The following is a 24412-nucleotide window of genomic DNA, read 5'->3' as shown; positions in this document are numbered from 1 at the left end:
CTGTCTGCTCTCATCCCTCTCTCCTGTCTGCACTCATCCCTCTCTCTTCTCTGCACTCATCCCTTTATCTTCTCTGCACTCCTCCCTCTCTTCTGTCTGCACTCCTCCCTCTCTCGTCTTTGCACTCATCCCTCTCTCTTCTCTGCTCTCATCCCTCTCTCCTGTCTGCACTCATCCCTCTCTCCTGTCTGCTCTCATCCCTCTCTCCTGTCTGCACTCATCCCTCTCTCTTCTCTGCACTCATCCCTCTCTTCTCTGCACTCCTCCCTCTCTTCTGTCTGCTCTCATCCCTCTCTCTTCTTTGCACTCGTCCCTCTCTCTTCTCTGCTCTCATCCCTCTCTCCTGTCTGCACTCATCCCTCTCTCCTGTCTGCACCCATCCCTCTCTCCTGTCTGCACTCATCCCTCTCTCCTGTTTGCTCTCATCCCTCTCTCCTGTCTGCCCTCAGCCCTCTCTCTTCTCTGCTCTCATCCCTCTCTCCTGTCTGCTCTCATCCTTCTCTCCTGTCTGCTCTCATCCTTATCTCCTGTCTGCTCTCAGCCCTCTCTCCTGTCTGCTCTCAGCCCTCTCTCCTGTCTGCTCTCAGCCCTCTCTCCTGTCTGCTCTCATCCCTCTCTCCTGTCTGCACTCATCCCTCTCTCCTGTCTGCTCTCATCCCTCTCTCCTGTCTGCTCTCATCCCTCTCTCCTGTCTGCACTCATCCCTCTCTCCTGTCTGCTCTCAGCCCTCTCTCCTGTCTGCACTCATCCCTCTCTCCTGTCTGCACTCATCCCTCTCTCCTGTCTGCTCTCATCCCTCTCTCCTGTCTGCACTCATCCCTCTCTCTTCTCTGCACTCATCCCTCTCTCTTCTCTGCACTCCTCCCTCTCTTCTGTCTGCTCTCATCCCTCTCTCTTCTTTGCACTCATCCCTCTCTCTTCTCTGCTCTCATCCCTCTCTCCTGTCTGCACTCATCCCTCTCTCCTGTCTGCACTCACCCTTCTCTCCTGTTTGCTCTCATCCCTCTCTCCTGTCTGCCCTCAGCCCTCTCTCTTCTCTGCTCTCATCCCTCTCTCCTGTCTGCTCTCATCCTTCTCTCCTGTCTGCTCTCATCCTTATCTCCTGTCTGCTCTCATCCCTCTCTCCTGTCTGCTCTCAGCCCTCTCTCCTGTCTGCTCTCAGCCCTCTCTCCTGTCTGCACTCATCCCTCTCTCCTGTCTGCACTCATCCCTCTCTCCTGTCTGCACTCATCCCTCTCTCCTGTCTGCACTCATCCCTCTCTCCTGTCTGTACTCATCCCTCTCTCCTGCCTGCACTCATCCCTCTCTCCTGTTTGCTCTTATTTCTCTCTCCTGTCTGCTCTCATCCCTCTCTCCTGTCTGCACTCATCCCTCTCTCCTGTCTGCACTCATCCCTCTCTCCTGTCTGCACTCATCCTTCTCTCCTGTCTGCACTCATCCCTTTCTCCTGTCTGCACTCATCCCTTTCTCCTGTCTGCACTCATCCCTTTCTCTTGTCTGCTCTCATCCCTCTCTCCTGTCTGCTCTCATCCCTCTCTCCTGTCTGCACTCATCCCTCTCTCTTCTCTGCACTCATCCCTCTCTCTTCTCTGCACTCCTCCCTCTCTTCTGTCTGCTCTCATCCCTCTCTTCTTTGCACTCATCCCTCTCTCTTCTCTGCTCTCATCCCTCTCTCCTGTCTGCACCCATTCCTCTCTCCTGTCTGCACTCATCCCTCTCTCCTGTTTGCTCTCATCCCTCTCTCCTGTCTGCCCTCAGCCCTCTTTCTTCTCTGCTCTCATCCCTCTCTCCTGTCTGCTCTCATCCTTCTCTCCTGTTTGCTCTCATCCTTATCTCCTGTCTGCTCTCATCCCTTTCTCCTCTTTGCTCTCATCCCTCTCTCCTGTCTGCTCTCATCCCTCTCTCCTGTCTGCACTCATCCCTCTCTCTTCTCTGCACTCATCCCTCTCTTCTCTGCACTCCTCCCTCTCTCCTGTCTGCACTCATCCCTCTCTCTTCTCTGCACTCATCCCTCTCTTCTCTGCACTCCTCCCTCTCTCCTGTCTGCTCTCAGCCCTCTCTCCTGTCTGCTCTCAGCCCTCTCTCCTCTCTGCTCTCATCCCTCTCTCCTGTCTGCTCTCATCCCTCTCTCCTGTCTGCACTCATCCCTCTCTCTTCTCTGCACTCATCCCTCTCTCTTCTCTGCACTCATCCCTCTCTCTTCTCTGCACTCCTCCCTCTCTCTTCTTTGCACTCATCCCTCTCTCTTCTCTGCTCTCATCCCTCTCTCCTGTCTGCACTCATCCCTCTCTCCTGTCTGCACTCATCCCTCTCTCCTGTCTGCACTCATCCCTCTCTCCTGTCTGCACTCATCCCTCTCTCCTGTCTGCACTCATCCCTCTCTCCTGTCTGCACTCATCCCTCTCTCCTGTCTGCACTCCTCCCTTTCTCCTGTCTGCACTCATTCCTCTCTCCTGTCTGCACTCATCCCTCTCTCTTCTCTGCACTCCTCCCTTTCTCCTGTCTGCACTCATCCCTCTCTCCTGTCTGCACTCATCCCTCTCTCTTCTCTGCACTCCTCCCTCTCTTCTGTCTGCTCTCATCCCTCTCTCTTCTTTGCACTCATCCCTCTCTCTTCTCTGCTCTCATCCCTCTATCCTGTCTGCACTCATCCCTCTCTCCTGTCTGCACTCATCCCTCTCTCCTGTCTGCACTCATCCCTCTCTCCTGTCTGCACTCATCCCTCTCTCCTGTCTGCACTCATCCCTCTCTCCTGTCTGCACTCATTCCTCTCTCCTGTCTGCACTCATCCCTCTCTCTTCTCTGCACTCCTCCCTTTCTCCTGTCTGCACTCATCCCTCTCTCCTGTCTGCACTCATCCCTCTCTCTTCTCTGCACTCATCCCTCTCTCTTCTCTGCTCTCATCCCTCTCTCTTCTCTGCTCTCATCCCTCTCTTCTCTGCACTCCTCCCTTTCTCCTGTCTGCACTCATCCCTCTCTCCTGTCTGCACTCCTCCCTCTCTCCTGTCTGCACTCCTCCCTTTCTCCTGTCTGCACTCATTCCTCTCTCCTGTCTGCACTCATCCCTCTCTCTTCTCTGCACTCCTCCCTTTCTCCTGTCTGCACTCCTCCCTCTCTCCTGTCTGCACTCATCCCTCTCTCCTGTCTGCACTCCTCCCTCTCTCCTGTCTGCTCTCATCCCTCTCTCCTGTCTGCACTCATTCCTCTCTCCTGTCTGCACTCATCCCTCTCTCTTCTCTGCACTCCTCCCTTTCTCCTGTCTGCACTCATCCCTCTCTCCTGTCTGCACTCCTCCCTCTCTCCTCTCTGCACTCATCCCTCTCTCTTCTCTGCACTCATCCCTCTCTCTTCTCTGTTCTCATCCCTCTCTCCTGTCTGCACTCATCCCTCTCTCTCCTGTCTGCACTCATCCCTCTCTCTTCTCTGCACTCATCCCTCTCTCTTCTCTGTTCTCATCCCTCTCTCCTGTCTGCACTCATCCCTCTCTTCTCTGCACTCATCCCTCTCTTCTCTGCACTCATCCCTCTCTTCTCTGCACTCATCCCTCTCTCTTCTCTGCACTCATCCCTCTCTCCTGTCTGCACCCATCCCTCTCTCCTGTCTGCTCTCATCCCTCTCTCTTCTCTGCACTCATCCCTCTCTCCTCTCTGCTCTCATCCCTCTCTCTTCTCTGCACTCATCCCTCTCTCTTCTCTGTTCTCATCCCTCTCTCCTGTCTGCACTCATTCCTGTCTGCACTCATCCCTCTCTTCTCTGCACTAATCCCTCTCTTCTCTGCACTCATCCCTCTCTTCTCTGCACTCATCCCTCTCTCTTCTCTGCACTCATCCCTCTCTCCTGTCTGCTCTCATCCCTCTCTCTTCTCTGCACTCATCCCTCTCTCTTCTCTGTTCTCATCCCTCTCTCCTGTCTGCACTCATTCCTCTCTCCTGTCTGCACTCATCCCTCTCTTCTCTGCACTCATCCCTCTCTTCTCTGCACTCATCCCTCTCTCTTCTCTGCACTCATCCATCTCTCTCCTGTCTGCTCTCATTCCTCTCTCCTGTCTGCTCTCATCCCTCTCTCTTCTCTGCACTCATCCCTCTCTCCTGTCTGCTCTCATCCCTCTCTCTTCTCTGCACTCATCCCTCTCTCTTCTCTGCACTCATCCCTCTCTCTTCTCTGTTCTCATCCCTCTCTCCTGTCTGCACTCATCCCTCTTTCCTGTCTACACTCATCCCTCTCTCTTCTCTGCACTCATCCCTCTCTTTTCTCTGCTCTCATCCCTCTCTCTTCTCTGCTCTCGTCCCTCTCTCCTGTCTGCACTCATCCCTCTCTTCTCTGCACTCATCCCTCTCTCTTCTCTGCTCTCATCCCTCTCTCCTGTCTGCACTCATCCCTCTCTTCTCTGCACTCATCCCTCTCTCTTCTCTGCTCTCATCCCTCTCTCCTGTCTGCACTCATCCCTCTCTTCTCTGCACTCATCCCTCTCTCTCCTGTCTGCTCTCATCCCTCTCTCCTGTCTGCACTCATCCCTCTCTCTTGTCTGCACTAATCCCTCTCTCTTCTCTGCACTCATCCCTCTCTCTTGTCTGCACTCCTCCCTCTCTCCTGTCTGCACTCCTCCCTCTCTCCTGTCTGCACTCATCCCTCTCTCTTCTCTGCTCTCATCCCTCTCTCTTCTCTGCTCTCATCCCTCTCTCCTGTCTGCACTCATCCCTCTCTTCTCTGCACTCATCCCTCTCTCTCCTGTCTGCTCTCATCCCTCTCTCCTGTCTGCACTCATCCCTCTCTCTTGTCTGCACTAATCCCTCTATCTTCTCTGCACTCATCCCTCTCTCTTGTCTGCACTCCTCCCTCTCTCCTGTCTGCACTCCTCCCTCTCTCCTGTCTGCACTCATCCCTCTCTCTTCTCTGCACTCATCCCTCTCTCTTCTCTGCTCTCATCCCTCTCTCCTGTCTGCTCTCATCCCTCTCTCCTGTCTGCACTCATCCCTCTCTCTTGTCTGCACTCATCCCTCTCTCTTGTCTGCACTAATCCCTCTCTCCTGTCTGCACTCCTCCCTCTCTCCTGTCTGCACTAATCCCTCTCTCTTCTCTGCACTCATCCCTCTCTCTTCTCTGCTCTCATCCCTCTCTCCTGTCTGCACTCCTCCCTCTCTCCTGTCTGCACTAATCCCTCTCTCTTCTCTGCACTCATCCCTCTCTCTTCTCTGCACTCCTCCCTCTCTCCTGTCTGCACTCCTCCCTCTCTCCTGTCTGCACTCCTCCCTCTCTCCTGTCTGCACTCCTCCCTCTCTCCTGTCTGCACTCCTCCCTCTCTCCTGTCTGCACTCATCCCTCTCTCCTGTCTGCACTCATCCCTCTCTCTTCTCTGCACTCATCCCTCTCTCTTCTCTGCTCTCATCCCTCTCTCCTGTCTTCAGTGGCTGCGCGCTACACTACCATGTATCAGTTTAGTGAGTGGCTGCTGCTCACTACCAAAATACATTCAAAAGCAGAAGAGTCTTTATATTCACCAAAGTATGAAAATACCCAAAAGACACCGTAATACAAATGTATAAAACATTTTATTAATTATAAATGCATAGGGTATTACAGGGTATACATAACAATGATTTCAAAAAAAACGGAGTGAGTAAGTGAAGGAAAAGAGGGGAAGAAACCCCACGTGACCCAGGATAGATATCAAATCTCACATAGGACCTGCTGTCATAAATATAATACTGAGGTAACCTCATACCCATATAGGAAAGGCTGACACAATGACCTAGGGTCCACTATCAGGCTAAGCGGTAACCTCATACACTTGCATAGGACCTGCTGTCCAGAATATAATAAGTATAATACTAACAGTGACCTCAGGTCCATGCAAGAAAGGTTGACACAATGACCAATGGTCCACTATCCAGCTAGGCGGTAACCCAGTGCAATTGCAAAGAGGTGCCCAAACAGTAGAAACCACGTCTACCGTCCAACAGGGTATGAGGGCTGTATATTATCACTACCAAAATAGAGAAAATCCAGTGAAACATGATATTTGCAGAAAATCTTCACTTGAAAAACGTAAGTGAGTCTCTGCCGGGGATTCCCGACTATTAATACCCTATTTGGTTTAGAAAACCCATTTGTAAATAACCTAACATCCCCTTTCAAGGTTTTTTACAGAATTAGTTTCTATCATCTAAAAACAGCGCCACACTTGTCAACAGGTTGTGTGCGGTATTACAGCTCTGACTATTCTCTTCAGTGCAACCGAGCTGAAATACCGGACAACCCTTGTAGAGGTGTTGTGTTGTTTTTAGGAGAAAGCTGCCATGTTTTTTTCTAATCCTCTACAAGCCCTCTAAACCCTGCAATGAGGATAGATGACAACTTGTCACACATCATGGATGTGTACGGTCTGATGCGGAGCAGATTGCTGAGGAATGTCGCCTATCAGACTTAGTTTGGCTGAAGTCCAATCTTACATTGTAGTTGTTGCGATCGCTCGTCATTTGGAGAATGTGGGGATTACACAACAGACAAGGCCGGGCAGGTCCATGTCAGATGGTTGTTGATTAGTCAGGTCCGAAACAGATTATGGGCAGAAAGTTATGACAACTGAGATGTTGGTGCAATAGTGTTGATGTTTCCTAAAATAAGTGGTGAATTTGGAGGGGCTACATTGCTTGTTTAGGGTTGTAGCGCCCCATAGGTCAGGCGGTTCACCTACTCGTCACCGGGCCCTTTTGGGTCGGTTCAAGCGTTGCCTTGCCCGGTTCCGTTGCCCTAAGACATACAGTAAATGGTGGGGGAAGCGAGGTAATGGGAAAGGTTTGTCGTGACGCCACCTGTGGTATGCGGCCAGGAAAGCCGCCGCTGCAGAATTCCTCGCTGGGATAGGTGTTATGGCTGCCGGGATGGTGTCGCTGCCCACAGGCGGAGCGGGCCCCCTGGTGGATGGTGAGGCTTGTAATGGCCGTTGGCGACTAAGTGCTGGGCGGCGGTGCCGGTAAGGACGAGCCAACACAGTTTCTGTAGGTTCAGGGTGTAGTTTACTCACAACTTCAGCTGCCAGCCCGGTCACACTGGTCACTGCCGTGATGGACTCCGGTCAATCCCAGATCCTGTAAGGGGCCACGGTGTTTTGAAGAGAGAAGGAGAGAGAGTGTCCTATTTCTAGGGTGTCCCCCTCAGAAGTTAGGTACCCTGGCTGAGCTCCTGCTCCAAGCCTCAGGGCCCAGTAAAGTCCAAGTTTTCCAGAGATGCCTTGTCAGAACTATCATCCTGACGGGTCTGTAAGAGTCTGCCCTTGATGTGTGTTGCGCCTATATCTACCCCAGATGGAACCCGCCCCCAGGTGGCTGCCTTCAGTGACCGGGAAGTCCCTTGACCGTTATGACCACCCACCTGCCTACCCTGAGCCAACCCACTCTATATGAAGGTTCCTAACTAAGCTGTATGTAGTGTGTGAAGATGGAATACCGGTGAGTAACACCCTCCTTACCTGAGATAGATACCGCACCTTAATTGAGGCGCAGTACCCTGTGGCAACCAGAGCCTCAGGGGTGCCACAGGGTCATAAGCTTATGTTCCATAGAGAGAACCATAAAAAAGGAGACTCATGTATGCTTGCCCCTTTACTCAAAAAGTGTAAAAGTGCTACGGAGAATGCAAAGGTAGCAGTTGTACCTGTCCGTGCCACATTAAAAGACACCAGTAACATTAAAGGAAATCTGTCAGCAGGTTTTTGCTATGTAAGCTGAATACAGCATGCTGCAAGGATTAAGACAGAGTATTCAGAGATGTCTGTGTTGTCAAGATCCGATCTATGTTTGTTTAAGCAGCAGGACTTATCATTGCTCGGGCTACAATGTCCTGCGCATGGCAGTCCAGTACGCCCCCTCCTCTAATTGATATTGAGCCTGGTGTGGGCAAGGGACAGCTCCCTGGGCTCAGCTACATGGCTAAATCTAAAAACTGGGATTGTGTCAGAATGGCTGCACCCAGTAATCTAAGTGATGCATCGTTGAATTCAGAATCTCTTTGTCTGTATTATGCTGCTCTCAGATGAGGTAGCAAAAACCTACTGACAGATTCCCTTTAAAGGCAATGTTATGCTCATGGCCTCCTCTTCTGCTGTGGTGCTCACTTTAAAAAGGTTGTCCCCTTCTTTTACATTGATGGCCAATCCTTAGGATAGGTCATCAAGGTCTGATCGGCTGGGGTCCGATACCTCACACCCGCGATAAGCTATTCTAGGTACCAGCGGCGGGAGCATGTAAACAGAAATGTTCAGTTCTGTAGATGCTCCATGTTCTGATATTGGCCGCGGCCAGGTACTGCATATCCGTTTCCTATTGATCTGAATGTGAGGTGGATGTGAGTACCCAGCCACAGCCACTATCAAAAGATGGAGCAGCGCCGGAACTGAGCATTTCTGGCTGCCACCACTGGGACTTAGAACAACTGATTGGCTGGGGTGCGGCGTGTCGTACCCCGGTCTATAACGTTCCTCTCATAGAAGAGTGAAAGATGCAATAATCAGGCAGTACACTAGGTGGCACTGAATATACCTAGAGACTGAGGGAAGTGGGCAGGCCGGGGTCAGAATCGAGAAGGCACGAAGAGACACAGGGAGCAGACAAGACAGAGGTCGTCAGACAAGCCGGAGGTCGGGTACCAGGAGAGTAAGTATAAACACAAGGGGCAAGCAGAAGAGTAGTTAGGGGAGAAGGCTGGGGTCAGGAGCCAGACGGGAATGGAAGAGTCAGAGGGGAGTAGACAGAGGCAAGTCAGGGGTCGAGTACCAAGATCAGTCACTATAACCAGGAGACATGCGTTTACTGCAACTTAGTCAGAGAATATGACTGGTGGCTCTCCCGGCATGAACTCCCTCAGATAAAGGAGAGCAACAGCACGGAAGCGACACGTGTGAGTAAGCTTTCCCACAGCTGGCGAACGACCCGGTGCAGGGAACGGCCCTTCACAGGGCAGAGAGTAACATGTGACCGCACGCAGGAGAACCTAACAAAAGGTCCCGGTGCAGGGGCCACACCGCAGGTCAGGGCCGTGACACTATGCAAAGGATAGTCCATCAGTGTAAAAATAGTAGCTAACCCATTTAATTGTCCTACTCTCTCCTCCCACTGTGCTCCTCTATATATGCCAATGTGGCGCCCCTGACCTGGTCAGGCACCACTGAGTACTGCACCCATGCTGGGGACAGTACAAACAGGTAATCCAGAAGGCTGACCGAGGTGTGACTACACAGGCGCATAGTGATCAGGTCTCACACATGTACCTATGAGAGGACCCCTGGGGATCCCAGGAGGGGGAAAAGCCTTCACCTTCACTGGAATAGTGGAGGGGGCCAAAAGCCTCCATCTCCTCTCAAGGGGTGTGGTAAGAGAGCCTGGTTGCTAGGTGGTGTAGGCAAGAACAGGAGAGGAGGAGCAGTGAGCCGGTTCAGTGCAGAGTCCAGGGAGCTCCGAGGAGAGCAGACCCCTACCCCTGGGGCTGTTGCAGTCTGACAGCGTCCGCGCAGTGGCTACCGACGGGGGAGAACGGTCACCTAGGAGTGCTACCCGAAACCCATCTCCAGCTAGAGAGAGAGCACAGAGTGGGAAGTAAGGAGACTGCTAGGGAGAACCAGGCCCAAACGGGCGGCAGATCCCGGAGCGGGGATAGATCCACCTTTCCCTGCTAAACCTGCCGGTGTGGGGCCCTCAAAGCCCACACCACAACACCTAAAAGCCGCAGCCACGTAGCCACAGTTAGGGCCCATAGTTCACAGGAGGCAAGCAGCTGGAGTGATCTGGCCCAGGCAACAAGCAAACGGCAATCGAAGGGGAGAGAGGCTTCAGCAACTTCCCTGGGTGACCCCCATAGGGACTAAAAGTCGGGGTTACCCCAAACCACCAAGGGCTAAGGAAGGCGAGTTGGTAGTCACCATCAGAAGTCAGCCTGAAGGATACCTGGTTCCAGCCTGGTTCATCCCAGCTACGCCCGGGTTACTCACCCTGCCATCTGAAGTGAGTAAAACCCCTGAAAGACATTCTGCGTGTGTGGAGTTATTCTGCGCCTTGTGGTACTACGCACCTACACAGGGCCCTGGGGCTTGCCTCACTCTCAGGAGGCTATTCCAACTAACTGCACTCACCATCAGCCCCAGGCATCCCTTAATCTGCAGTGGCGGTCCCCACTGACCGCAATACTGAGAGTGGCGTCACGACAAATAGAAGATTCCCTACCAGTGACGAGATCCAGCCGAGTGGAGTCCCTGAAGGTAATGCACCGACACTACACCTGTGGGGCTTCACATCTGGCGTCACGAACAGGATAAGGACTAGACCTGTTCAGACAGGTGACCATGGGCCTGGGCGGTCCGCTTGGAAAATTGGAAGCGCCGCCATATTGCCACCATGAAAAGCGCGCTGAAAAACAACAGCAGCCCGCGCTGGAAGAAGTTACCGCCCACGAAGAGGTGTGGCTACCCAGAGATCCCCTGCAGAGTTCTGACCTCGCTTGTGAAGAGAGCGGAAGCGTCCAGAGACGGCGGAACGGAAAAGAAGCCAGCAGCTTGTTGTTAGAGAAAATGGCGTCTGAATGCAGAGACCCAGAGCCAGGCTCCGCTGCCTGGTGGTGTCGGGAGCTCGCCGAGTTCTGCGATCAACTGGAGGCCAGGGTCGGAAGGCTGATCAGAGAGGGACGTGCGGAGTTCCTGGGAATGACCGCGGCGGTTCAGGCCTATGAAGAGAGAGCCGCGCGCCGAGTGCCAGACCGGGCGGTGACGACTCAGACCCCGATGCTGCCACCGATGGGTGAGTCCAGTGATGCCCCTGCCAGCGCGAGTGCCCCGACCCCTGCTGTCACGTCCGCGGTCCCTGAAGAGGCGCCCGGCGCGGCGACGCTGAGCCAGGCCGCAGCCACGCCAGGTGCAGCCCGCCAAGCTCAGGCCGCCGCAGCGATGCCCTGCTCGGCCCACCAAGACCCGGTCCCTGCAGCAACGCCCAGTCCGGCCCGCAGAGAACCGGCTGCCACCGCGACCCTCATCCATGCCGCGGGTGTGACGCTGACCCAGGCCGCCGCCATGCTAGGCCCGGCCCGCCGAGACCCTACCGCAGCCGCAACGCTCGTCCGCGCCGCAAGTGAGGTGCTGAACCAGGCCGCAGCCCCGTCAGGTGCGGCCCGCCAAGCCCAGATCGCTGCAGCGACGCCCAGCCCAGTCTGCACCGATCCCATCGCGACAGCGACGCCGATCCAGGCCGCCGCCATGCCAGGCGCGGCCCGCCAAGACCAGGCCGCCGCCATGTCAGGCGCGGCCCGCCAAGACCAGGCCGCCGCCATGCCAGGCGCGGCCCGCCAAGATAAGATTGCATCACCATTTACCCCGGCCTGTAAGGCCAGAGCAGACACCGCTCCCCAGCCCAAGGAGGTCCCTGCAAGGAAATCCCTGATAGGTGAAGACTCCGCATACTGGCAGCTGAAGGCTGACCTGGAGGCCAAGTTCCCACAGGAGATGGTGGACCGGTATCTACTCCCTCCGCACACCCCCAAGAGGATTCCGGCAACCCCTGCAGCAACCACGCCAAAGAGTCCCCCGCCTGGGCCTGCTGATGAAAGTCCATCCCCAGCACTGCCACCAAAGGAGTGCTCAGAAGAACTAAGGGGGAGGGGAGGCCAGGAAGCTGAGAAGCTGACTCAGGAGCCACCAGCAGTGGATCCATGCCCAGAGCCGGAGATGTTGCCATATTCCCGCTGGGATGAAGAAGACCTGACACCGTCTGCTGAAGAAGATTTGCCCAAAAGCCTCACCTGGGAGCTTGTAAGCTGTACCTCGCAGAATCCAGTCCGCAAGACACGGCGCCGTAGCAGAACCCAGTCTTTCCCTGCACCGCAGTCCCCAGAGCAAAGAGACGAAATAACGGCCAGAGACCTAGAGGAGAAACGGTTCCTGAGAAGAGCCAAAGCCCAGGTCAGAGGACCCCTTTGTAGAGGAATTGTGGAAGACTTTAGCCTGAAGTCAGGATACGGATTCATCGTTGCACCTGGTATAAAGGAAGGTATCTTCGTCAATAGAAGAGACGTGAGAGCTCATTTGCCCAGAGGACACCCTGGCAGAAACTTAAAGATGGGAGATTCAGTGCAATTTACAATGCATCAAGGAGAAAGAGGGTGGTATGCGCTCGATGTAGCACCATGTACCAGCAAACCCCACAGCCATCCCATGCTACAAGATAAAGAAACAGACACCGGAAAAGAAACAGATGAAGACAGAGAAAGAAAAGACAAGGAACCTACTGATGAGACTACCACTGATGACGACAGAGAGCGAGAAAGCAGCAGGTGCCACAGCCCTACAGGCCCAAGCCCTGGTATGGAGGAGGAATCTGCATAAAGTAAAGTGCACTAAGTTACTGTTTTGACCAGTTTGAAGTTTTGCAACGTTACTGTTTAAGAGATGTGCCCACATAAACTAATGTGAGAAATGAACCTTAAGGCTATGAACTGGCTATGAAACTAGAGTATGATCTCCAGCACTTCAAAGAAGGTTAAAAATCAGGTCAGGATCGGTGTTGGTGCACGGAGCTTCCCTGGCCTCAGGCAGAATACAGACAAGGAAACTAGAGTATGATCTCCAGCACTTCAAAGAAGGTTAAAAATAATAATGTCTGTATTCTGCCTGAGGCCAGGGCAGCTCCGTGCACCAACACCGATCCTGACCTGGACTTTAGGAAGGGTGAGCTGAACTACTTTTTCCATTTTCTGTCTATGAACTGGCTATAGCCACAAACTCTCGCAGTGTAAATAGTTACACCAGAGGGCACCACCGCCACCAGAGCCAGCCTGTTTAGGGGCTTGGCTCGTCTGCAACCAGGGAGCACGTCCGTATATAGGGCCTTGGCTCACCTGCGACCAGAGAGCATGCCTGTTTATGGGGCCTGGCTCTCCACCACAAAGAGGGTACCTGGTCAGCACCAACTGTGAAGGCCGCCTCTGGATCCTGCCAGAAGTGGCTGAAGGCGCGGCTTCACCAGGCCAGGTATGCCCTGAAGACCACCAGACCATGAAAGCCGCCTCTACATCCTGCCAGAAGTGGCTGAAGGCGCGGCCAACGTGAGAGGGTTTTGGGTGGGTTAACGGACTTGTGGGTGGAGGGTGGTGATGTATGGTACCTGGTGCTTTTAAAAATGTTTTACAATGTTTTAATGTTTTATGCATTTTAAAAATGTTGTCTTGCAGCCCGAGGACGTGCTGGTGATAACTAAGGGGGAATGTGGCGCCCCTGACCTGGTCAGGCACCACTGAGTACTGCACCCATGCTGGGGACAGTACAAACAGGTAATCCAGAAGGCTGACCGAGGTGTGACTACACAGGCGCATAGTGATCAGGTCTCACACATGTACCTATGAGAGGACCCCTGGGGATCCCAGGAGGGGGAAAAGCCTTCACCTTCACTGGAATAGTGGAGGGGGCCAAAAGCCTCCATCTCCTCTCAAGGGGTGTGGTAAGAGAGCCTGGTTGCTAGGTGGCGTAGGCAAGAACAGGAGAGGAGGAGCAGTGAGCCGGTTCAGTGCAGAGTCCAGGGAGCTCCGAGGAGAGCAGACCCCTACCCCTGGGGCTGTTGCAGTCTGACAGCGTCCGCGCAGTGGCTACCGACGGGGGAGAACGGTCACCTAGGAGTGCTACCCGAAACCCATCTCCAGCTAGAGAGAGAGCACAGAGTGGGAAGTAAGGAGACTGCTAGGGAGAACCAGGCCCAAACGGGCGGCAGATCCCGGAGCGGGGATAGATCCACCTTTCCCTGCTAAACCTGCCGGTGTGGGGCCCTCAAAGCCCACACCACAACACCTAAAAGCCGCAGCCACGTAGCCACAGTTAGGGCCCATAGTTCACAGGAGGCAAGCAGCTGGAGTGATCTGGCCCAGGCAACAAGCAAACGGCAATCGAAGGGGAGAGAGGCTTCAGCAACTTCCCTGGGTGACCCCCATAGGGACTAAAAGTCGGGGTTACCCCAAACCACCAAGGGCTAAGGAAGGCGAGTTGGTAGTCACCATCAGAAGTCAGCCTGAAGGATACCTGGTTCCAGCCTGGTTCATCCCAGCTACGCCCGGGTTACTCACCCTGCCATCTGAAGTGAGTAAAACCCCTGAAAGACATTCTGCGTGTGTGGAGTTATTCTGCGCCTTGTGGTACTACGCACCTACACAGGGCCCTGGGGCTTGCCTCACTCTCAGGAGGCTATTCCAACTAACTGCACTCACCATCAGCCCCAGGCATCCCTTAATCTGCAGTGGCGGTCCCCACTGACCGCAATACTGAGAGTGGCGTCACGACAAATAGAAGATTCCCTACCAGTGACGAGATCCAGCCGAGTGGAGTCCCTGAAGGTAATGCACCGACACTACACCTGTGGGGCTTCACACCAATTTTCCCAAATTTGTCAGGACTGTCCCGATTTTTCAGAAACAATTTTAGCAAATTTTCTGCATCTCAAGCCAAAAGGTACAAGATTTACACAGTCCACAACCACAAATGGAGGTTTCTGGTGAGATTGGAGCTGAAAAGAGGGGATGTCTCAAACGTTCCATGCACAAAAGTTTGGTGACTATGCTCCAGTGTCCGCTAGCCACTTACCCAAGATGATCTGTCATTCTCAGCCTCCAGTGTACTGTAAGAATAGATATTCAGCTCAACCACGCCTAAGCAGACAGGTTTATCCTCCTCAAGCGTGAAAAAACCTTACAAGAATCAGGCATGGATCAGTGCCGACTTTCATTCATCTGTGACTGATGGCAATGATTAGATCGGCAGCAGCGCCTGCCTGTCTGTCGTCTTCTATACTGTTCTTCTATACTGCTCTGCTGCTGACATTGCCGATGCACGCCGAGCTGGGCATCTCCTGTCCGTCCATCATGTATCTATGCTCAGCTTTTGCTCCTGCTCACCCTATACAGCCAGACATTTCCCTGACTGTCCCTTCATATTCTATACTGTGCCGTTGCTGCCACTGCCACTCATCTCCAGCCTGTCCAATGCTTTCTATAGGCATCCTACCGTATACTGTGTAAATGAACCTGTACCTGCTCAAAAAAGGATGATCTTTTTCACCTTCATGAACAGGCCAATTTTTCAATTCTGACCAGTGTTACTGTATGTGGTAATAACTCTGGAACACTTTAATGGATTCACATTGTGGGTCTCAGAAGGGAGTGGGACATTTGGATTTGAGAGCGCAGATTTTGCTGGTCTTCTTTTTTTTTGCGGGGGGGGGGGGGTATAGTGTTTTTCCAGAACCTTTGTGCTACCTGTGATATTGAAGCCCCCTATGTTTTCATTAACAAATGCCGGACCTGAGTGGAGACTTGTGTTTTTGTGGGTTGCTATTTGGTGGCGATTTGGGGTACAAAACAATTTGAATCAGTTCACATTTACCCTGTGCTTTTGTTGAGCACTTACATCGGGGTTTCCATCTACAGCTTTGCAATACGTGATTCAGAGGAAACCCCCAATGGATCTATTCATTATCATGAGGCAGTAGACTTAATCCAGACTCCATTTGTCCTCTATTCAGCGGTGTCCATCTTTTCAAGGGGCAAAAACCCATTAATGACCGCACTTTTGTACATACCTAAAAGAACGGTAAAAACATGGGCATCGCCAGACCACAGGCTACAAGGGAGCTCCCTCTGCCTCATTACAGTGAATTTTTGGTTGGGAATTTTGTCTGAACCATGTGTTTCAGAGATTTACAGATAATCCCAGGTGTAAGCACTCAGTGTAGAGCGCAGGATAAATATGAACCGCACTGTACTGCGATCTTTCAAAGTCAGAATAAACAAATTAACAGCAGTTGCAGTATTGACTTTATATATTTTTTACGCCGTTCACCATGCGGTATAAGTAATTAGGCAGCTTTATTTCTCCAGTCAGTACAATTACAGCAATACCAAGTTTATATACAGTCATATGAAAAAGTTTGGGCACCCCTATTAATGTTAACCTTTTTTCTTTATAACAATTTGGGTTTTTGCAGCAGCTATTTCAGTTTCATATATCTAATAACTGATGGACTGAGTAATATTTCTGGATTAAAATGAGGTTTATTGTACTAACAGAAAATGTGCAATCCGCATTTAAACAAAATTTGACCGGTGTAAAAGTATGGGCACCCTTATCAATTTCTTGATTTGAACACTCCTAACTACTTTTTACTGACTTACTAAAGCACTAAATTGGTTTTGTAACCTCATTGAGCTTTGCACTTCATAGGCAGGTGTATCCAATCATGAGAAAAGGTATTTAAGGTGGCCACTTGCAAGTTGTTCTCCTATCTGAATCTCCTATGAAGAGTGGCATCATGGGCTCCTCAAAACAACTCTCAAATGATCTAAAAACAAACATTATTCAACATAGTTGCTCAGGGGAAGGTACAAAAAGTTGTCTCAGAGATTTAAACTGTCAGTTTCCACTGTGAGGAACATAGTAAGGAAATGGAAGAACACAGGTACAGTTCTTGTTACGCCCAGAAGTGGCAGGCCAAGAAAAATATCAGAAAGGCCGAGAAGAAGAATGGTGAGAACAGTCAATGACAATCCACAACCACCTCCAAAGACCTGCAGCTTCATCGTACGTATACCCTCTTTCACTTGTAAAGCGCCATGGAATAAATGGCGCTATAATAATAAATAATAATAATAATAATTTAGGGGGTTAAATAGTCAGGCACAGTTTGGAGACTGTCCCTGGCTGTGAGATCTGGGGCTCAGCTGTCGGCGATAATACAGGCACAACTCCTGTGCCCGAACAATAACCAGGACATACCTGGAACGTCCAAAGTAGGGAAGTCCCCAAGAAATAGGACGTATCCAGTACAAGCATGGTCATGATGGGGATAAAAGCCATTGCTTCTTCTTTTCTCCAACGGCATACCTGTTGCCGCTTCCAAAATAGGGTAATTTTTGGAACATTTGTTAAAAAGCTATCACTTCTCCTTCAAACCGGGATAATTTTTGAACCACCGCTTGCAGGTGGGGACCACAGGCCACATCTCGATGCTTTCTGGCTGATGTTTTGGTCACTTTTGAATGTTTGTTGAGCTCTCACATAAGCATGAGACGGACTCTACAACTCACACAAGTGGCACAGGTAGTGCAGCTCATCCAGGATGGCACATCAATGCGAGCTGTGGTAAGGTTTGCTGTGTCAGCGTAGTGTCCAGAGGATGGAGGCGCTACCAGGAGACAGGCCAGTACACCAGGAGACGGGGAGGGAGCTGTAGGAGGACAACAACCCAGCAGCAGGACCCCTACCTCCGCCTTTGTGCAAGGAGGAACAGGAGGAGCACTGCCACAGCCCTGCAAAATGACCTCTAGCAGGCCTCAAATGTGCACTTGTCTGCACAAATGGTTAGAAACCGACTCCATGAGGATGGCACGAGGGCCCAACGTCCACAGATGGGGATTGTGCTCACTGCTCAACACCGTGCAGGACGCTTGGCATTTGCCACAGAGCACCAGGATTGGCAAATTCTCCACTGGCGCCCTGTGCTCTTCACAGATTTAAACAGGTTGACACTGAGCACATGTGACAGATGTGACAGAGTCTGGAGACGCCGTGGAGAGCAATCTGCTGCCTGCAACATCCTTCAGCATGACCAGTTTGGCAGTGGGTCAGTAATGGTATGGAGAGGCATTTCTTTGGAGGTCCACACAGCCCTCCATGTGCTCACCAGCGGTAGCCTGACTGCCATTAAGTACCGAGATGAGATCCTCAGACCCCTTCTAAGACCATATGCTGGTGTGGTTGGCCCTGGGTTCCTCCTAATGCAGGACAATGCCAGACCTCATGTGGCTGTAGTGTGTCAGCAGTTCCTGCAAGATGAAGGCATTGAAGATATGGACTGGCCCGCCCGTTCCCCAGACCTGAATCTGATTGAGCACATCTGGGACATCATGTCTCCCTCCATCCACCAACGTCATGTTGCACCACAGACTGACCAGGAGTTGGTGCATGCTTTAGTCCAGGTCTGGGAGGATATTTCTCAGGAGACCATCTACAACCTCATCAGGAGCATGCCCAGGCGTTGTAGGGCGGTCACACAGCCATGTGGAGGCCACACACAATACTGAGCCTCATTTTGACTTGTTTCCACTTTAATTTTGTGTGTGTCTTCAAATCCAGGCCTCCATTGGTTAAAACATTTGATTTCCATTGATGATTTTTGTGTGATTTTGTTGTCAGCACATTCAACTTTGTACAGAGCAAAGTATTCACTGAGAATATTTCAGTCATTCAGATCTAGGATGTGTTATTTCAGTGTTCCCTTTAATTTTTTGAGCAGTGTATAACATTTTTACAATTATTTTTTAAAAATTTCAGGTGTTGTCACATACTTTTTATTGGAAAATAGAAAAGCGTGAAGTATCTATAGAATTAATGCCCCAATCCTGACCCCTCATGTCGCTTGTGATCTATGCCCCAATCCTGACCCCTGATGTCGCTTGTAATCTATGCCCCAATCCTGACCCCTGATGTCGCTTGTGATCTATGCCCCAATCCTGACCCCTGATGTCGATTGTGATCTTTTTTTCTATTCTATGGCACACTAACCAAATATATTACAATTTTTATTGGTTTGGGGTTTTGTTTTTTTTTTTTCTTCTTTATAAATTTTTGTATCCGGACCATTTTACCCAAAAAAGTTGACTTCTTCAAGACATCCCCTAATTTATAATATCAAAATTGAAAAAGTAACAGGTCCAAACCTTGCAAACAGAAGATCCAAAGCAGCGCAATGCAGGAGCGAAACATCTCATCAATACTATGGAATAAAAAAAAATACAAAATAAGAAAGATAGAAATAGAACATATTTAGGAAAAAAAGAAGACAAGATTTTTGGAAATGGCAAATTAAAAATTTAGACAATATATTTAAAACTACAAAGACAGGACCTTTGGATAATATTATGGCAAGAATCTCTTATTGTGAGGATCCATCAGATTAAACACTTTTTAATCCACATCATTACACAAAAATCAACGCATTCCGATCCGGTACTGGAATCTTTTTTCAGGATTTTTCGACTCATGATGATGACGCCTGAAGAAGATCCCAGCAAGGAATCAAAAATTGTTTCTATTGGTAAACATGTATTGGGAAATGATTAGAGATGATCGAATACCTAAAATAGTCGGCTACGCGAATATCCGACGAATAGGTCGCCGCTATGCGAATATTCGATGCGCAGTGTAAGTCTATGGGAAGCCCGAATAGTTCCGAATAGCTGTTATTCGAGTTTCCCATAGACTTACATTGTGCATCGAATATTCGCGAATAGTCGAATATTGGCGATTTATTCGGCAAATATTCGCGAAGCCAAATATTTGAGGTATTCGATCAGCCTTAGAAATAATGTATAGATTTATATCAAATTACTAAACCTTTAATTCTTGTTGTTAACATTTCATACTCTCCTTCTTTCCATATTTTTATTTATTTATTCACATTTTAAAAAATAATTCCAAAATATACAAGTCAAATTTTTTTTACGTTGACATTTTTTTTTCATATTTTAATATTTAATTATTTGGTGTTGGAAAAACTTCTCACATCCTTTAATCAAATAGTTAATACTTAGTGAACGTAAAATATGAAAAAAAGTAAAAATGGAACATCAACGTATTTTTTAGGTGCATGTACACATATAAACTAATAGTGGAAATAAGAAAGGATATAATTAGAAAAAAAAAAGTGCAAATCAACACCTAAAATCAGATATGAAAATTAAAAAAAAGTATTCAAACCCCTGATTCGGCCTCATCATCATTACTAGTGATGAATGAGCACTGCCTGGCTCTAACAAAAAAGTATTAAGAATTTAGAAACAGAATGTACAAAGTAAACACAGTAAAGAAATAAGATTGGCTATAACAAAGGTAACGAAAAATTAGAACCAAAAGTTATTAAAAAGAAAAAAAAAAAACAACAAAAAACAAAAGTTGGAAAAGTGACGCATGACAGTATAATATTACAAAAAGACAATAAGAATTTATAACCAAAAGTGACAAAGTAAAGAAAATAACAAGCGCTCTGAAAAAGGCAACGAAAAATTAGTTCTAAAAAAGTTTAAAAAAAAGATGAGTTATAGAAAAAGTAAACAGAAATAAATTGGAAAACGTTACGTATAACATACAGATATAAAATTATAATATTGTTATATTATATTATTACTAAATTAAAATATTTTTATATTGTTTATCACCAAAAATTTAAAAAAAAAGATAAAACAATTCAAAAATGATAATAATGTAATAATGTTATATTATTACTAAACTACAATAGTTTTATATTGTTTATCACTAGAAGAAAAAAATAGATTAAAAATTATAAAAAAAATAATAGTATTATATTATTGCTATACTACAATATTTTTATATTATTTATCACTAGAAATTAAAACAAAAAATCCAAAATTATAATAATATTATAACATTACTAGTTTTATATTGTTTATGACTAGAAGTAAAAAAAAATATATTAAAAATAATCAAAAATTATAATATATTATTACTATACTACAATATTTTTATATTATTTATCACTAGAAATTAAAACAAAAAAATCCAAAATTATAATAATATTATATTAGTACTATACTACAATAGTTTTATATTATTTATCACTAAAAGTAAAAAAAATATTAAAAATAATCAAAAATTATAATATTATATTATTACTATGCAACAATATTTTTATATTATTTATCACTAGAAATTAAAACAAAAAATCCAAAATTATAATAATATTATAATATTACTAGTTTTATATTGTTTATCACTAGAAGTAAAAAAAAAAAGATGAAAAATAATCAAAAATTATATTATATTATTACTATACTACGATATTTGTATATTATTTATCACTAGAAATTAAAACAAAAAAAACAAAATTATAATAATATTATATTACTGTACTACATAATTTATATATTATCACTAAAAATGTAAAAAAAAATAAAATATAATAATAATTAAAAAAAAAAAATTCCAGAGTAAAGCAGGCCCACTTTTTCATCAGTCTCTATAGTTTATATTCCCTATAATTACCTTGTGTTGGTCGCCGTCTTCCGCCGTGCTCAGCACTTTTTGTATGTGGGGCGTCCGGCTCTGCAGAGGAGACGGCTCTATTTCGGGGGGGGAGTTCCACTTGGCGATATTGACAGAGAATCCCTCATTACTGTGTTTCGGCTGTAATCTGCAGATCATCGCGTCACCACATCCTTCCTAATGGTGCAATAGTCTTTACTTTGGCCCCTTGTGCGTTTTTTTACAGGTCTAATTTTTACTTTAATCTTCAAAATGTGTGAAATTTATACTTTTATTACATTTTGGTTTAAAAAAAAAAGGCATTAAATTGTGATTTTTTAAATTTATTTTTCTATCATTTCGTATGAGTGATATATATAATTACCACGTTATATTATTTGGTTTTAACTATTTTTTTATATCATTTTATGTTTCGTTGTGTTCACATTTTTACAGTTTTTTTTTCTTGCACACCCTCTTTACATTTTTCCTACGCTTCTTGTTATATTTCCAGAACATATTAACACCTTGAACAATTTTCTGGTCGAGAGGGAGGATATTTTGACCTTTTTATTTATATACAGGCATGGAAAAAAGCGATTAAAATGTTTCTCTTTTGCATTAAATATGTACAGTGTCCTGCAAAAATTTGGGCCAAAATTGCTGTTATTGTAAACCATTAAGCAAGTTGAAGATGAAATTATCTGTAAAAGGCATAAAGTTATCATCAGGTGAAGCAAATTTCACAGCTTTATAAAACCCAGCCTCCTCTAACCTTGTGCCAAAAACCAGCAGCCATGGGATCCTCTAAGCAGCTGCCTAGCACTCTGAAAATGAAAATCGTGGAGGCCCACAAAGCAGGAGAAGCCTATAAGAAGATAGCAACGTGTTTTCAAGTTGCCCTTTCCTCAGTTCAAAATGTAATTAAGAAATGGCAGATACCAGGAACAGTGGAGATCAAGATAAGGTCTGGAAGACCAAGCACAGTTTCTGCTAGAGGTAAATCAGAACCCCTGCATGACTGCAAAAGACCTTCAGGAAGATTTAGCACACTCTGGAGTTGCGGTACATTGTTCTACTGTTCAGAGACACCTGCACAAATATGGCCTTCATGGAAGAGTCATCAGAAGCAAACCTCTCCTGCGTCCTCACCATGAAATTTAGCATCAGAAGTCTGCAAAAGAACATATATACAAGCATGATACATTTTGGAAACAAGTCCTGTGGATTGATGAGGTTAGAATACAAGTCTCTGGTCACAATGATCAAAGGTATGTGTGGAGAAAAAAGGGCACAGAATTTCAGAAATAGAATATCCCGCAAACCATTAAGCATGGGGGTGGATCAATTATGTTTTGGGGTTGTGTTGCAGTTAATGGCCCGAGGAATATTTCATGGGTAGAAGGAAGAATGGATTCAATGAAATTTCAACAAATTCTTGAAGTAAACATAACAACATGTGTAAAAAAGCTGAAGTGGAAATGAGGAGAAAAGTGGAGAAGAGAAGAGGAGAAAAGAGGATGGCTTCTACAAATGGATAATGATAATAAACACATGTCAAAATCCACAATAGATCCACAAAGGTGCAAGCTGAAGGTTTAACAATGACCGTCACAGTCCCCTGATCTGAACATCATTGAAAATCTGTGGTCAGACCTTAAAAAAGCAGTGCATGCAAGACGAGCCAGGAATCTCACAGAACTGGAAGACATTTACAAGGAAGAGCAGTGCATGCAAGACAAGCCAGGAATCTAAAGAACTGGAAGACATCTCCAAAGAAGAGCAGTGCATGCAAGATGAGCCAGGAATCTAAAGAACTGGAAGACATTTACAAGGAAGAGCAGTGCATGCAAGATGAGCCAGGAATCTAAAGAACTGGAAGACATTTACAAGGAAGAGCAGTGCATGCAAGATGAGCCAGGAATCTAAAGAACTGGAAGACATCTCCAAGGAAGAGAAGTGCAGGAAAGATGAGCCAGGAATCTCACAGAACGGGAAGACGTCTCCAAGGAAGAGCAGTGTATGCAAGACGAGCCAGGAGTCTCACAGAACTGGAAGACATCTCCAAGGAAGAGCAGTGCATGCAAGACGAGCCATGAATCTCACAGAACGGGAAGACGTCTCCAAGGAAGAGCAGTGTATGCAAAACGAGCCAGGAGTCTCACAGAACTGGAAGACGTCTCCAAGGAAGAGCAGAGCATGCAAGACGAACCAGGAATCTCAAGAACTGGAAGAAGTCTCCAAGGAAGAGCAGAGCATGCAAGATGAGCCAGGAATCTCACAAAACTGGAAGACGTCTCCACGGAAGAGCAGTGCATGCAAGAGGAGCCAGGAATCTTACAGAACTGGAAGACGTCTCCAAGGAAGAGCAGAGCATGCAAGACGAGCCAGGAATCTCACAGAACTGGAAGACGTCTCCAAGGAAGAGCAGTGCATGCAAGAGGAGCCAGGAATCTTACAGAACTGGAAGACGTCTCCAAGGAAGAGCAGAGCATGCAAGACGAGCCAGGAATCTCACAGAACTGGAAGGTGCATACAACGAAAAATGGATGAAAATCCCTGAAACAAGAATGGAAAGACTCTTGGCTGCTACAAAAAAACATTTACAAGCTGTGATACTGCCAAAGGGGGTGCTACTAAGTACTAACCATTCCAGGGTGCCTAAACTTTTGCATTGGCCCATTTTCATTTTTTGTTAATTTTAAAATGTAGAAGATAAAAATATGGATTTTTTTTGCCTAAAATACAAAGGAAATGCGTTATCTGTAACTTTCTGCCTTTTAGAGATCATTTCATCTTCAACTTGCTTAACTGTTCATAATACAGTAACAGTAATTTTGGCCAGGGGGTGCCCAAACTTTTGCATGCCACTGTAGTTACTTTTGAAGTAATTCACATCACTTTATTAATATATCATATAACTTATTGTGGACTGATCCTAGGTCACATTTTGTAATATACTTCAGAGCTGCACTCACTATTCTGCTAGAACCAAAAATCGCACATTTTTATTAATTAGACCGCAGTACAGATTTCCACTGATCTAATGTCCAGTCCTTCTGTCATGTGGCCCAAACAAGTCTCTTCATGTTTCCATAAATTGATGTCTGTACATTATTTATGACGGATGTTATCTGAGGTTCTGTCAATTTTAGGGTTTCTGAAGCTCGTAACTCTGATGAACTTATCCTCTGCAGCAGTGGAAATTCTTGGTCTTTGTTTCCTAGGGCGTTCCTCATGAGAACCAGTTTAATCATAGCTATTGATGGTTTTAATGACTGCACTGGAGGATACCGTCAAGGTTCTAGCAATTTTACAGGTTAGCTGACCTTTTTGTCTTAAAGTAATGATAGACGGTCG

The 24412-nt window shown here is 47.4% G+C and overlaps 1 gene segment (V, D, J or C); it reads right to left on the bottom strand.

Annotated features, from left to right (window-relative positions):
• The window catches only part of LOC142250324 (T cell receptor alpha variable 36/delta variable 7-like), a 38449-nt gene extending 19665 nt beyond the window's left edge, over positions 1–18784 (bottom strand). Inside the window, 1 exon segment of the V gene segment in view lies at positions 18733–18784. Within this exon segment, the coding sequence occupies positions 18733–18778 (46 nt within the window).
• Between the last annotated feature and the right edge of the window lie 5628 nt (positions 18785–24412).

Source organism: Anomaloglossus baeobatrachus, chromosome 9, assembly GCF_048569485.1.
Source record: "Anomaloglossus baeobatrachus isolate aAnoBae1 chromosome 9, aAnoBae1.hap1, whole genome shotgun sequence".
In the NCBI taxonomy this organism is placed as follows: Eukaryota; Metazoa; Chordata; class Amphibia; order Anura; family Aromobatidae; genus Anomaloglossus; species Anomaloglossus baeobatrachus.
This window is presented reverse-complemented; position numbering and strand designations above follow the sequence as displayed.